Genomic DNA, 13,688 nt, shown 5'->3' with positions numbered 1-13,688 from the left:
ATAAACCAATACAAGCACTTTTGGTTTAATTGATTAAGACTATGGATCCAAACATAACTTTGTCTGTGTATTGTAATTTGCCTTGTAAAATGGCAATAAAGTGATTTTAAAAAGTATAAGCTCAATAAACTGACTCAAACTACACTTAAGTAAAAGGTACACTTCCATTTTTAGCCCATCAAATGAACTTAGGCTAAGTGACACTGAAATAGAAAGTTTAAGAGTAATTATCGGCAGCAAAACATGTTGAAAGTTGCATCTGAATTATGTCAGATAAAAATGTTAAAGTCAGTTGGATTAATTTATAATGTGCAGGATGTTAAAAAAAACGTTTGCATGTTTTACTTATTCTATATTGTTCTTTTGTCCTTACATATAATGCTTAAAAAAATGCTTAAAGAACCAATACCAGTTGGGTTTTTATTCTTCAAAACGTGTTTCTATATCCACACATAAAACCTTATGAGCAAGTTTATTTACTTGGTTTAAAAGGCATCCATCTTTACAGAGTGATCAGACAGAAACAATACATCCCTGATTTTGTTCCACCAATGCGCCGCTGGAACTGGATCATGCTGGCTCAGCAACCTATTTCCTTGTTTGTTTTCTCAGAAGCTTTATATAATTAAAGAAAAACAACAACTGAGCTTTGTTTAAACTCCACAGCCAAGCTGACTAATGTTGCTGATCATGTGTCCCTCAATAACCTGTTTGAAAGCGGCCATTTTTTCTTAAATTACTTATACTTATGTTTAAGTAATTTCCCTCTGGGATTATTAAGGTATGTCTGATTCTGATTTATTCATCAATTTTAATCTAAAAATGCTTCTGTATAAAAACATGTTCATGTACAAATGTAAGGAGATAGAAAGAAATTGAGAATATCTAATTTATCATCTCAAATAGATGAATTTTTTTAAACAGCTTCTGTCCAAATCACAGAAACTGATTTTTCTGTTGTAATTTTCCTCCTTGACAGCAGATACACTGATCTGCTGTCAAATACTCCTCGGTTATGATAATTGTGTTTTTTTTTTTTTTTTTAAAGTGCAGATAGTCCAGACCTGAACACTGTAAAAGTGAACAGGAGCATGATAGGAAAGCCTCCCAGCCAAGCAAACGATGCAGCTTTATAGGCTGTAGTTGCTTTTCTTCATCCCGTCAAATTCAGTTGATGATCTGTTGATCAATCCAAGTTTCCCTTGTAACTTTGACTACGTCGGTCAATACATGTCGAACATGTTGTCGTCCTCTTCGTCCTCATCCTATGGATCAGAAGTTGATAGTCAACACGCTGATACAAACATTGCTGATCTTATTCAGACCCTTACACCCCCCCACACACACATTTATTGGCAGCAGAGGTAACGTGTAATGTGTAAAACGCCTTTGAATAAATTTGTCTTTTATTACAGTGGCAAACCTTCAAAGTGACCAATTCAGAGAAATCCAACCTTTAATTGGAGTAATTTTTTTTTTCAGTGCGGTTGGAGAAAAAAAACAAAAATAAAAAAAACATCTTAAAAATCTTTTTAGCACTAATTCCTACAAAATAGATCAAACTGAAGCATGTTTGTAATTTATACTTTAGATTTACAGCAAAGTGGGTCATCTTAGGGCCTAAATCACAGCCATTTAATTCATTTAACCGCCTGCCGGGTGTTTGAGAGATTGGGGCAATGCCAGCAATGAACATTTTCTGTGCCACCATCACTGAAGTGCTAGCACTTTAAATAATCCAGGTGGGTTTAGTCTGAAGAAAAAGACAGCTGTGGAAAAGCAACTCTGCCCACTGTACAGCATGGCGGAGGCTCCATCCTGCTGTTCCATCATGGCCAACTCAGGGCCAGGAACTAAACGCTATGGAAAAATTGGTGGTGGGGAGGAAGGTAATTTTACTGCTGCAATAATTTTTTTTAATTAATTTTAAAGAAAAAAAAAAAGATCAATACCAGCAGGTTCCAGCAAGAGTAGAGTCCTCTGTGTAAAAGCTTTATCTAAATTTAGTGGAGACTGGGGACGGTTGCAACAAGTCGTTTTCCTCCAATCAGAAACATGCTACATTGATGACATTGATACTGAATGCGCCCAGTTGGACCCCCACACCCCCCCTACCACCAACAGGACAGAAGATCATCATCAGAAGATTCAAGATCATCTTCTAAATTTATTGAAAAAAAAAAAAAAAACATGTTTTTGCTTATATATGACAACCACCTGTCTGTGGGATTCATTCATTTCTGCTGCAGCCAAGGAATTGTCTTCTTATCACTGCTCTAACAAGGTTAGTTGTTGATTAAGTTTTATAAATACAAATGCTCAGAATGACATGCTCGTTGGGACAAAAAAAACAAAAACAAAGTTGATTTTTGAAATATACTGATTCATGACTTGTTGCAACTGTCCCAGGGATGGGGGCGGTTTCAATAGTTCACCTTTTCTTTAATGGATATTGTAAAATATCTGTCCCACGTAATTATATTTAAATAGTATGGGCAATTAGCAGACAGATAAGTAAGTTTAATAAATAAATAAAAGATTGGTCTAGGCCCAATCGTCTCTGACTGAGATAAAAGAAAAAAGTGTTGCAACCCTTCCCAGTATGCCCTGTTTTCTATAGAAAGGAACCATTGATCACCTCATAACTTCTCCAAATGTCTCCTTCTTCATTGTTGATGTCCCCAATGTCTTCGTCTTCCGAGTCCTTCGTACCAAAACAAGCAAGAAGCAAAATTACAGTCCAGTGTGATAAAAAAAAAATCTGTTTTTCTCAGAATTTTCAGCATTGAGAAAAGATCACTGGAGAGTTATTTAAAGCCATACTAAGTCATTTTTGAGTGGCGCTCCCCTTGCAGGACCTTTTGAAATCGGCACTTTCGTAAATACTCACTACCCTCATGATGTTTTGTTTAAAATGTTCTTGTTTTATTTCATTTTACTGTCATTCATCAATCAGCTATTTGTAGTCCAAAGTAATTTATAGGTTCATAGCTATAAAAATATCCAAATGCATAAAACTAATCACAAACACCACTTGTTTATTAGTAAAATGTTTAACAACTTGAACCCTAACTTCTGAACAAAGCCTACATCCCTTTATTTGTAGAGAAAAATAAAAAATTAACCAAACATTAACATTAGATATCACCAGTGGGTAGCGCTGTTGCCTTGCAGCAAGAAGGTTCTGGGTTCAAATCCAACCCTGGGTCTTTCTGCATGGAGTTTGCATGTTCTCCCTGTGCATGCGTGGGTTCTCTCCGGGTACTCTGACTTCCTCCCACAGTCCAAAAACATGACTGTTAGATTAATTGGTCTCTCTAAATTCTCCTTAGAAGAGAGTGTGGTTGTTTCTCCTGTCTGTCTCCTTGTTGCCCTGCGATGGACTGGCGACCTGTCCAGGGTGTACCCCGCCTCTCGCCCTTTGACAGCTGGAGATAGGCACCAGCACTCCTCGCTAACCCCAACAGAGATAAGCTTGTTGGAAAATGGATGGATGAATTACGCAGGAAGTGGCAAGTGTTGTTTTTAGGCCAGAGACAGTGGGAGGAGAAGACAGACCCCTCAATAGTCTCATAAACACTTAGATTACCATCACAGGGACTTAAAAGAGGATATATTATGGTAAAAATGTTACTTAGTGGGGCTTTAAATCATGAATGTGCATCAATATGTGTATTTTATTCACATTACAACTTACTGAAGGCTGACACAAAAGTGGCTCTTCTCTGCTGGGCACCGTTCTTCCTCTGGCATCAAGAAACTTCAGCTTCTGCAATTCAAGATCTAACATGATTTCCAGAAAACTAACTTCAGAAACATTCAGTGCAAAAATAAAGCGAATTATGAAGTACTAACGTTGGGGTTTTGCTTTAAATATTCTGTTTGCTCTTCTGGAGTCAGCGCCTGCAGAGCATAAAAGAAAAACGTTAAATTTACCCGCTAGAACATTTTTATTTGTTTTGAGGGTTTGTTTCTAGTGTGTTCATGTGTGTTTTACGTATTCTGCCCACCGTTGGATTTTACTACCGAATTATTGTGTTATTGTATAAGTTAGCACACCGGGAGCATTGTACAATCCAGAGGGAAATTTCTTGTATGTGCACACTCCATCAGCACCATCTCAGGATCCTGACTTATTCCTGCCAATCTTTTTTGTTAAGGATCTGTAGCCAAAGCTTCAACGGTAAATTAATCCACGGATTGTCTTGTACAATTCGTTTTTTCATGAGTCTGTTGTCCCCTGGTCTTCTTTGGAAGCTCCGGTTTCTACTTCTTTCCACCTTGCTTGGTAGTCTATCTCACACCAACACGCTAAAACCCATGAGTTAAGCAGAAATACAATAGTCTTTCATACACGGCAGAGCTAGCCCTGCTCTATTGTTTGCCAGCTTCAATCATCTAGAAATGTAGAAATGATTTTGTCCCACTCATGGAAATAATTTATCGCTTATTTCTACAGGAAGTGTTTGGAGCAAATAAAGCATCCAAGGCAAAATGGTCATTTTGACTCTATTAATACACGACTCAAAGTTTAAGATTGGAATTAGGTTCCATCTTTTAACCTAGAACATAAAAAAAAAAAGAAAAGAAAAGTAGAGGATGGACATTTTCAAATACCTGGAACCACTTTTGCAGATCCTCTGAGTATTGTTTCATGTTCGCATGTATGCGTTCTTTGTGATGTTCCTTCTCCTTTGTAGGGAGCTTCTGCCAAAGTTTCTTAGCTTCGGCTAGGCAGTCTTGGTGGTTGGAAATTTTCTTCTTCAAAAACATCATCTGATCGCTGGCAAAGTATATAAATCCAGATCTGGAAAACAAGAAGCTAAACAGTCAGACCGAACCTTGTGAGGAACATTCAGGGTGTTTTAGCTCTATACTTACTGGCTCGGCATCTTGGGCTCACCGGCGAATATCGCCCTCTACACAGAAATAACAAGCAAGTCTTTAATCACTGAATGATTGACGATGTGAAGATTCAAAAGTATTTACATCCCTTGGACTTTTTCGCGCCACAGCCACAAACATATGTATTTTACGGGATAAACTAGGGGTCTACAACCTACAGCTCCAGAGCCACGAGTCGCTCTTTGAACCTTCAATTTTCCTTCTTTACTAACTTTGGCTAAAAATGATAACGGACCAAGTCTTTTTAAACATAAATTACAAATAAATCTAATTACAAATTAATTTTAAGTGTTTCTCGGTTTGTTCGTGGAATAACAGCTTGAATTTTCTTAACAGACTGACAAAGTTTTTTTAATCTATTTTTGATGCCATTAAGGTGGAGACTATGAACTTTTTTCATCATCATCACCATCATCTGTATTTTGTATACATATTTCCATGTCAGTCACTTGAGCTCAAAAGAGAACTGTAAAATGAATATCTATATGTATGAAAATCAGATATTTATTTAGTTTATAAAAAAAAAAAGAAGAAAGAGTTAAATTTCATCTTACCAAAGGCTTTTTTGGTAATCTGATGCCGTTCTCTTCAATGATCCGCTGCTTCTCTGCGTCATCAAACCTCTGAGGAACATAAAGAAACTGTCACAACTTCTCTTCCTATTAACTCCTAAAAAGAATCTCAGTACTTACATCCAGATACTCCGTCAGCTTGGCATTATACTCCTCCTTCATCTGAAATGGCAAAAAAAATAAAACATTTAGGGTATTTTTAATACACCCTCAGCAAATATAGAGTGCCTTGCAAAGGTATTCAACCCCTTTGACTTATTGCCTGTTTTGTTGCAACCTTTTTTTTTTTTTTTTAAGATGCTTGATATGATGATTCTGCTCAAAATACTCTAAATGAGAAAAAAAAAAATCTAAAACATTACCTGCACAAGTCCCATAATTGCAACCCAACACATCACCTGTCAGTATGAACACGGCATTCCTGAAAGGGCCCAAAGGCTGCAGCACCGCTAAATGAAAGGGGCTCACACCATGAAGACCAAGGAGCTCTCCAAACAAAATTGATGAGAAGAACAAGCCAAAAAAAAAATTGGGAAAAAAATAACGTTTCCCCAGAGCATCATCAGATCCATCTCTTTGGAATAGAAAGCGCACGGTACTACAACAAACCTGCCAAGAGATGGCACCACCCACCAGAACTCACAGACCGGGCCAGGAGGGCATCAATCAGAAGCAGCACAGAAACCAAAGGTAAACCTGAAGGAGCTGCAAAGCTCCACAGCAGAGACTGGAGGATCTGTCCGTAGAGCCACAATAAACCGTAGAGCTAGGCTTTATGGAGGAAAGGCCAGAAAAAAAAGACATCAGTTAGTGAAAAAAGATGAGAACACATGTTTTGAGTTTGCCAAAGGGTACGTGGGCAACTCCCTAAATGTTTGGAGGAAGGAGCTATGACGTGAGACTAAAATTTAACTTTTCAGCCACCAAGGAAAACACCATCTCAGGAGCAAACCCGTCATCACACCACCACAGTGAAACATAGTGGTGGCAGCATCATGCTGTGGGCATGCTTTGTGGCAGCAGAAACGGGAAAACTGCTCGTAGATATCCTGGAACAGAACCTTTGTTAGTTATGCACGTTGAAGTTTTCTGTCACTTTGTCCTATTAATTGTTTGCTTCTCAAGGAAAAATCACATATCTTCAAAGTTGTAGGCTTGTTCTGTAAATTAAATGGTGCAAATGCTCAAACATTTCCATTTTAGTTCCAAAATGTGAGGCAACAAAGGGCGTGAATACTTTTGCAAGGCACGGTAGGTTCTTTTTTCTTTTTTTACGTTGGTACCTCTCTACAGCGTGTGTTGTACTTCATTCTCTCTCTTTCACTCAGTTCTTTCCAGCGCTGGCCCACAACCTTCCAAAACCCGGCTCCATGTGAGCCTCTAGCTGCTTTAGCACAATCCTTGCTGAACAGAGTGAGACCGTTTCTAAAAAAAAAAAAAAAATATGCAAAAGCACAAAGAAAATTAGACAAACACAGACTTGTCAATTAACTAAAACATGCACAGAATGAAATAAACATTAAAAGCTAAGAATGCAAATTTTGAGCCAAATGCAGCTTTTTATTATTATTTATTTAAGGTAGTTGCATGTTGAGATGGATGTATATCATCTGATAAGGAGACTCCAAAGAGAGGAGACCGATGAATACGGTTCATAATAAACAGAAATGGGCAGAGTAGCCAAAAATTGTACTCAAGTAAGAGTAGCACTACTTCATATTTTTACTCAAATAAAAAAGCTGTCAGCCAACAAGTTACTCAAGAGCAGAAAAATGTTCAGTAAGAAGGCTGATGATTGATGCTCCGATGGCACAGATCCCAACAGTTTCACTCCACATGTCATAAAACGGCTAAACTTCCATGAATCCCCCTTCAGTCACTTTACCTGGACACTGTGAACTCTGTTGCACTAATTCCAAAAAAAGTAAAAAACAAAGCAACTGGACTTGTTTTCCGTAGTTGAAGACGTTTCGCTTCCTCTCCAGGAAGCTTTCTCAATTCAAAAGTTCATCCAGACTTTTTGAATTGAGAAAGCTTCCTGGAGAGGAAGCGAAACGTCTTCAACTACAGAAAACAAGTCAAGTTGCTTTGTTTTTTACTTTTTTTGGAATGACCATGACCTGGATAACTGAGAATCTTCACCAGCATCTGTTGCACTAACTGTACTATCTGCACCATCAATGCATTCTGCTGCTACAAACATTTGCACTATTCACATCATCTTACACATAACTTTTCTATACATATAAAATGTCTTTTTTTTTTTTGGTTTGCAGCAACATTCCTGACAAATATTTATGTTTCTCCTTTTTATACTGAGCCATGCAATGAAATTTCACTCAAACGTACACTGTGAATGTGAGGTTGGATGACAATAAAGTCTGTCCAAGCCTAAATCAAAGGCAAAGTCAGGTTCGTAAATTCTGAATTGTTCCCTGAAAGATTTTCCAATCCGCTGGAAGTGGTGATCAGTGCAGCAGTATTTAAAATCTAATGTACAAACACATTTCCTTCCAGCTTGAATTGAGAGGCTGTGTCTTGTGTCCCACAACCACTATGAAGCTGTCTTGGTCATATTTGACCATTTAAAATTTATTCTGGACTGTGCTGTTGCGGTGATCCATTTCCCCCAGATTGCAGCAGCACTCCTGCAGGATGAGGGGCTGCTCAGCGTCAGGGCATGAAATCTACATTATTAGGACCCCCACAGCGGAACTAGCCTCGTGAGACCATCCTGATCTCGCGAACTTTCAAGGTTTCACTCGCAGATCAGTCTGGCTACTCTCCGTTAAAGAAAATTTGGAGCCGTTCACCAAACGAACGTCCAATCAGCGTTGGCTTTGAGGCGGGTTGAGGTGTGACGCAACGAGAAGCGCGTCAGTTCAGTCTAAAGAACATGGCGGCTTCAGCCGATGAAACTAGCGTTAGCGTGGCTATCGAGCAAGTTTTATCGGAATTACAGTATTTCTTTGCTGAGCTAACGAGCCTTTACCTGCAGCAGCAAGAGTAGCTTGGCTTGTGGTTGTGTTTTCGTCGTCGCTCTGTTACGAGTGACGACGAATCTGATTGGTTTATTTGGCCCGTCTGTCACCAACATAGGCCAATCAGCTAACCAGTATTTTCGCCCCTTCCCAAAATTACTTCAACGGAAGGTTTCCAGATGGATATGCGAAGCAAATCTATCTGGCGGTGTCAGGTTACAGCGGAACTGCACCCAAAAAAAAATGGCCCAGGCAGATAAAAAGGTTCCCGAAGGGTAAGCTTTAGTTAAAAAAAAAATATGCAGAAACCCCATGATCAACACAATAAACCACCTTAAAGAGTCAGTCATTGCCTAAGTGAAGTAAAAATGTGAAAACACTGGTGTGTAATGAGAGTGGTTTACATAGGTGGCTGCTCCGGCAGGCCTTCATCTTCCTGGAAAAAAAGAAAAAGACATATCTATAAAACTGCATCTACAAAGACCAATCCATGGTTTTGTTGGACCTGATTTAGTTTGACAATGACAACAACGGCATGTTTTACCCAGTAGATGTGGCGAACCACATGCAGGCCAGAATAAAAGTCTTACATTTACAGGGACTCTCTTTTTCCGTTCCGTTGTCCGAGTCTCAGGTAGTTTGTTATTCTTACTGAAAAGCAAAAGAACAGCAACAGGTTCACCATGTAAATCGAGACCATCAGTTTTGTTCAAACACACCTGCATTTAGGGGATTTCCTACCAAAAGTCCTGCATCCTCCTCTCGTATTCCTTGCGCCGGCGGGCGTGCTCCTGCTCATATTCAGCCTGGAATAAAGAGCCAATGAACCGGGAACTTTTTAAGTCACTGTGATCGGTAGGTTTGTTATTTATTTATCAACTTTTCACACATGACCCACCTTCTCTTCATCTGGAAGCTCATCGTACTTCTTGTCAGCTATTTTCCTGATCTTGTCTATGGTCAGGCCTGGGTGCTGTTTTTTAAATGTGGAAAAGTTCCTCCGGATATAAGCCGTTCTTGGAGGAGAGGGACATTTTGGGAGCTCTGGGTGGATCTGTACGAAAAATGATAAGCCAACATGTTCTAGTTCATTTCATTCTGAGGAACCTTTTTGCCCAACCCAGTCAGATTATCTGATCCGTCCGGATCAAATAATCTGTCAATGATGTGATGCAATCTCTTAGAAAACGCTTTACCAGTTGGTTTTATAACTAAGATTCAATTAGAGCAAAATTGTGCATCCGGCTGTATGATTCAATTTATTACATTATATATTTTGAGTATAAAAATTGAATCTGATTTCTTGTACAGTGTGCTCCTTGAGATTACATTTGTTACAAATTAAAAGTTTCCCAGAATAAGACGTGTGTCGGCTATTAACCAATATAAAATAAAGGAAAAGTTCTGTATAGGAATATTCTGGAGACTATTTACTAGGTTTTAATCGTAGGAATCCTTATCAGTAATTAGGATTACTGCAGTCAGTGAATAATAGCAATGCTCTATAGCAGGGGTGTCAAACTCATTTCTATATTGGGCCACTATGGCATCGTGAAGTCATTAAAAAGGCCGATTTTACACGGGTATAGATGATACTTTTGATTTCATAATTTCATTTCAGTTCACATACAAATATTAAAAATGCACAGCAACATTTAAGTAGCATCTTAGTCCCAGTTTATCTGCAAAAAAAGTTGATATTGTGGTGAGTTACACTTTAAACTCATCATTCTGCATCACTTTTACTCTTTTTGGACATTTCTGGGTTATTTTAATGTGTTGTGGGAAAAACTGACATCTAGTGGCAGGATGATGTTACTCTATAGTTAAAGAAAATCAACATTCGCTACAGGAGGCACAGTTTTAGCCACTTTATACAATTTAAAAGGATAAATGCCTCCACTTTATGATGTGATATGCCTTTTTTGGCTCTTACGGGCCGGATTCGTCCCACTGGCCTGGAGTTTGACACGTGATCTATAGTCAGGAGTTTGTAGACTGCTCTTATTTTGACTTATTTAGCTAATAGCTAAGGTTTGTTGTTAAGCTAAAAGTCACTCTGTGTGCTGTGACAATACAGAAATTTGCATTTGGAGTGAGGCAACTAAGAGCTGATCTCCTAAGGGAGATTTTAACTCAAAGTGTGAACAATCCTCCATTGAAACATCATCAAACAGGCCTTGTGTTAGTGTCGGATTTGAACTAGTCGTTACAATCACTTGGCACAGAACAGCAAACTTTGGAAAAATGGACGCACTGGACAGTGGGTACTTACCTTTTTGTGACGGAGAGGATTGGAAATGACATGTTCAGCTTCGACAATGAGCTCTGGGAGACTCCGAAACTTGCGCATCTAACAAACAGGAACACATTTATCACACTCTTAAAGCTGTCTCTTGCGAAAGTTTTCACATTTTTGTCACATTACAACCTCAAACTGCAAACTCTTTGATTGGGAGTTTGTGTGAGAGACCAACACGAAGAAAAAAAATAATCATCAAGAGGAAGGAAATGCATTTATTATATATAAAAAATTTTACATCTTTCTTAATCTCGCTTTACTTGAATGACTTTGAGCATTAATTTGAAAGTAATAAATATCGGCATTGGAGTCAAATCAAGCCGAGCGAGATCAAGAATCGTATCGAATCATCTCATCCTAGATTATTCCCAGCCCTACTTGCCACTAGGGCAGGACGATATAGACAAAAGGCATATCGATAAAATAGAAATCATATTGATCGATATCGATAACTATCAACAAATTAGAAACATATTTTAAGAGCAGCCCTGGCCATTTTATGCTGTTGCTTAACAACTTATTTTTAGATGAAGCCACAAACACTAAATTGAAACTCAATCCTTTATTCAACCAACTTTTTACCAAAACTGCAGTTTTTAAAAAAAGAAAAAAGCGTGGTCTCTGAACTCTTCGAAGGGGTGGATCTTGGTTCCTGGGTCTGCGTTGTGATTGGTTGGAAGGATGTAATATTAACCTACATGGCTAAAATGCAAAAGGTAGGAAAACTGTTATTCTATTGAACTTTTTATTCTCTTTTTTCTTCTATCGTTGATATACGTCTATCAATCGATATATATTGTTATTGAATATATAATAGTAGACCAGCCCTGATTGCCACCATGTCATACTCTTTCTGTAGATCTACAGAAAACTACTTCCCCATCAACATCCAAAAGCAAATACTGCATTTGTAAAAACTTTTTCTACCCATGAAAGCATCCTGCTGATCACAGATGCTCCCTGTGACCTCAGTCTACCACTACTTTTTCCCATAGTCACTGTTTGACTCATCAGCCACAAACACTGGCAGACGTATTACCTTTGCCATTATACTTGTCCACTTTTCTTGGCAATCCTCCGGAGAAAAGGGAGGGAACGCTACTTCATCCCAGTCTACCGCGGAGAGTCCATTTCGATAACCCCGCGTCTTCTCCTTCTCCGGGACGCTGCTCCTTATGGCACCGATCAGCTTCAGGACGTCTGCTGTGGTCCATCCTGGACACAGAAGGTGAACTATTAACATTCATTTACCGGCAGAACATTCATTACGCTCATTTCCTAACGCTTAGTGATTGTACCCACCAGATTGTCCGTCGTCCATTTCTGTTTCACTCATTTCCAAACCCGAAACGTATCTCCTTTTTACGGCTTTTTAGAGTTTCGAAGAAATAGACTTGTTAAAAGACGTCACTTGGAAGCAAACTTCCGTAGCAGACTAATTTCTCAATCTAAAAAAGCCCAGAAAATCTGAACTCGACCACATGGCGTTTGTTGCTGTTTTGAAACAACATCCGGATGTCTCCATTGCTCGTGGGCGGAACCCTTTAGTTGAGAGCCAATCAGAAAGGAGAATTGACAAACGTCACACGAGAAGCGGAAAAAATCAGCCATTAACGTTATTTAACATTTTACAATACAAATAGGTACCAGTCATTAACACTAAACATTTAATCGCAAAGGACGATTTATAACACATCTTAAAATTCTTTCATTGAATAAATATTTATAATTTTAAATTTAATTTCCAGGGAGCGGGGATGACATACTTTAATTATTGGAGTAACATTAGAAAATATAATATGTCTTCTTTGACCATAGCACGAAAAGATTTTGTAACCAGATTCAAAATTTGGTCATATTTTTTCTTTGTGCAATGAATTTTAAAATTTTTACCGAAATCCTGATGTAAAAAAAACTCACTTTGAGTACCATTCATCAATAAATATAGATTTTCTACTAATAGGAATCTACATATTATTGCACACTGGAGAATTATGAGGTGTAAAATTGTGAATAAAGATGATTTTAGCCAATAAAACGTTGCTGTGTTTAAAAACACAGGCAAAAAAGGCAAATATTATTGCAGACTGGTTAAACTTTTACAATAAAAAAGTTAGGTACTGTATACAATTTTGTCTTTTAATAAAACACAAATTTTACATTCTCTTTTATGTAATTTATCAGTACAGGCTAATCACAGAAACTGTTTCAGAAAAACTGAGTTGTTATTGCTGAGAATACAGCAATAAGAATAATAAGAATTGTTTTTTTTTTTCATGTATTTTCAGCAGAGCTCAAAAGAATTTTTAAAAACCTTTTTAATTTTGTGATCCCTTTCCGATAGGAAATCTGGCTAATTTAATTAAAATATTACATGCTCATTTGTGGAGCAGGTAGAAAAAACAGCGATCACTACTTATCTATCTATCTGGTTGCACGGGTTCTGATCTTATCAAGAATCATTTACAACTTCTCAGATGCTGATGCACCTTTGCATGTCCATTTGTTTTTACTTCTCTGGGGTGTTTGCTTGTACAATCATGCATATTGAATAGTTTATCTCACATATTCTGTAAGTAAGCTGCTATTTCCTCTATTTACCTTGAAGATTGCATTTTTATTTGAATTTGCTGTATCATCAATTAATAATCGGGAAATATTTATCCCTTTTTAGGTATTTTTTATTTTATTCTAATTTATTGAATGTGTCTGTAATTTCATAAGCAATGCTGATAAAAAAAATATTAAATTGCCCTCTGGCCAAGAGTGTCAGCATATAGTAAAATAAAAACCCAGTTACAACACAATCACTTAAAACATAGACAAATTTATATATATATAAAAAACATTTTAAAGTAAAGTTATATACACTTAAATAAAATAAAATCTATTTTCAACAAATAACCTGGAAACAACCAATTATCATTA

The 13,688-nt window shown here is 37.7% G+C and overlaps 2 protein-coding genes across 2 annotated transcripts; both read right to left on the bottom strand.

Annotated features, from left to right (window-relative positions):
* Positions 1-406: 406 nt before the first annotated feature.
* LOC118556476 (nucleolar transcription factor 1-like) lies at positions 407-4,973 on the bottom strand. Its single transcript, XM_036141797.1, has 6 exons — positions 4,882-4,973; positions 4,618-4,807; positions 3,856-3,903; positions 3,698-3,769; positions 2,639-2,704; positions 407-1,265 (listed from the first exon to the last, which is right to left on the bottom strand). The coding sequence occupies exons 1-6, from the start codon at positions 4,890-4,892 to the stop codon at positions 1,224-1,226; spliced, it is 429 nt and encodes a 142-aa protein (XP_035997690.1). The 5' UTR covers positions 4,893-4,973; the 3' UTR covers positions 407-1,223.
* A 477-nt stretch (positions 4,974-5,450) lies between these two features.
* On the bottom strand, positions 5,451-12,306 carry LOC105939414 (nucleolar transcription factor 1). Its single transcript, XM_012881553.3, has 10 exons — positions 12,063-12,306; positions 11,800-11,975; positions 10,734-10,811; positions 9,357-9,512; positions 9,200-9,264; positions 9,049-9,109; positions 8,863-8,894; positions 6,761-6,902; positions 5,598-5,639; positions 5,451-5,528 (listed from the first exon to the last, which is right to left on the bottom strand). Exons 1-10 carry the CDS (start codon positions 12,094-12,096, stop codon positions 5,451-5,453), a joined length of 864 nt encoding a protein of 287 aa, XP_012737007.2. The 5' UTR covers positions 12,097-12,306.
* Positions 12,307-13,688: the final 1,382 nt, after the last annotated feature.

Source organism: Fundulus heteroclitus, chromosome 10, assembly GCF_011125445.2.
Source record: "Fundulus heteroclitus isolate FHET01 chromosome 10, MU-UCD_Fhet_4.1, whole genome shotgun sequence".
NCBI lineage: Eukaryota > Metazoa > Chordata > Actinopteri > Cyprinodontiformes > Fundulidae > Fundulus > Fundulus heteroclitus.
Note: the sequence above shows the minus strand (reverse complement) of the source record. Positions and strands in the feature narration are given on the sequence as shown.

Excerpts from the sequence above, each read along its gene's own strand:
- LOC105939414 (XM_012881553.3), bottom strand. The coding sequence starts at position 12,096 with ATGAGTGAAACAGAAATGGACGACGGACAATCTG. Across the intron at positions 9,513-10,733 it reads ATCCTCTCCGTCACAAAAAG|ATCCACCCAGAGCTCCCAAA; the intron begins GTAAGTACCCAC and ends TTTTTCGTACAG. Across the intron at positions 6,903-8,862 it reads CTGCCGGAGCAGCCACCTAT|AAACGGTCTCACTCTGTTCA; the intron begins GTAAACCACTCT and ends TTTTTTTTTTAG.
- LOC118556476 (XM_036141797.1), bottom strand. Across the intron at positions 3,904-4,617 it reads ATCTGCAAAAGTGGTTCCAG|GCGCTGACTCCAGAAGAGCA; the intron begins GTATTTGAAAAT and ends TATGCTCTGCAG. Across the intron at positions 3,770-3,855 it reads ATTTAAAGCAAAACCCCAAC|AAGCTGAAGTTTCTTGATGC; the intron begins GTTAGTACTTCA and ends CTTGAATTGCAG.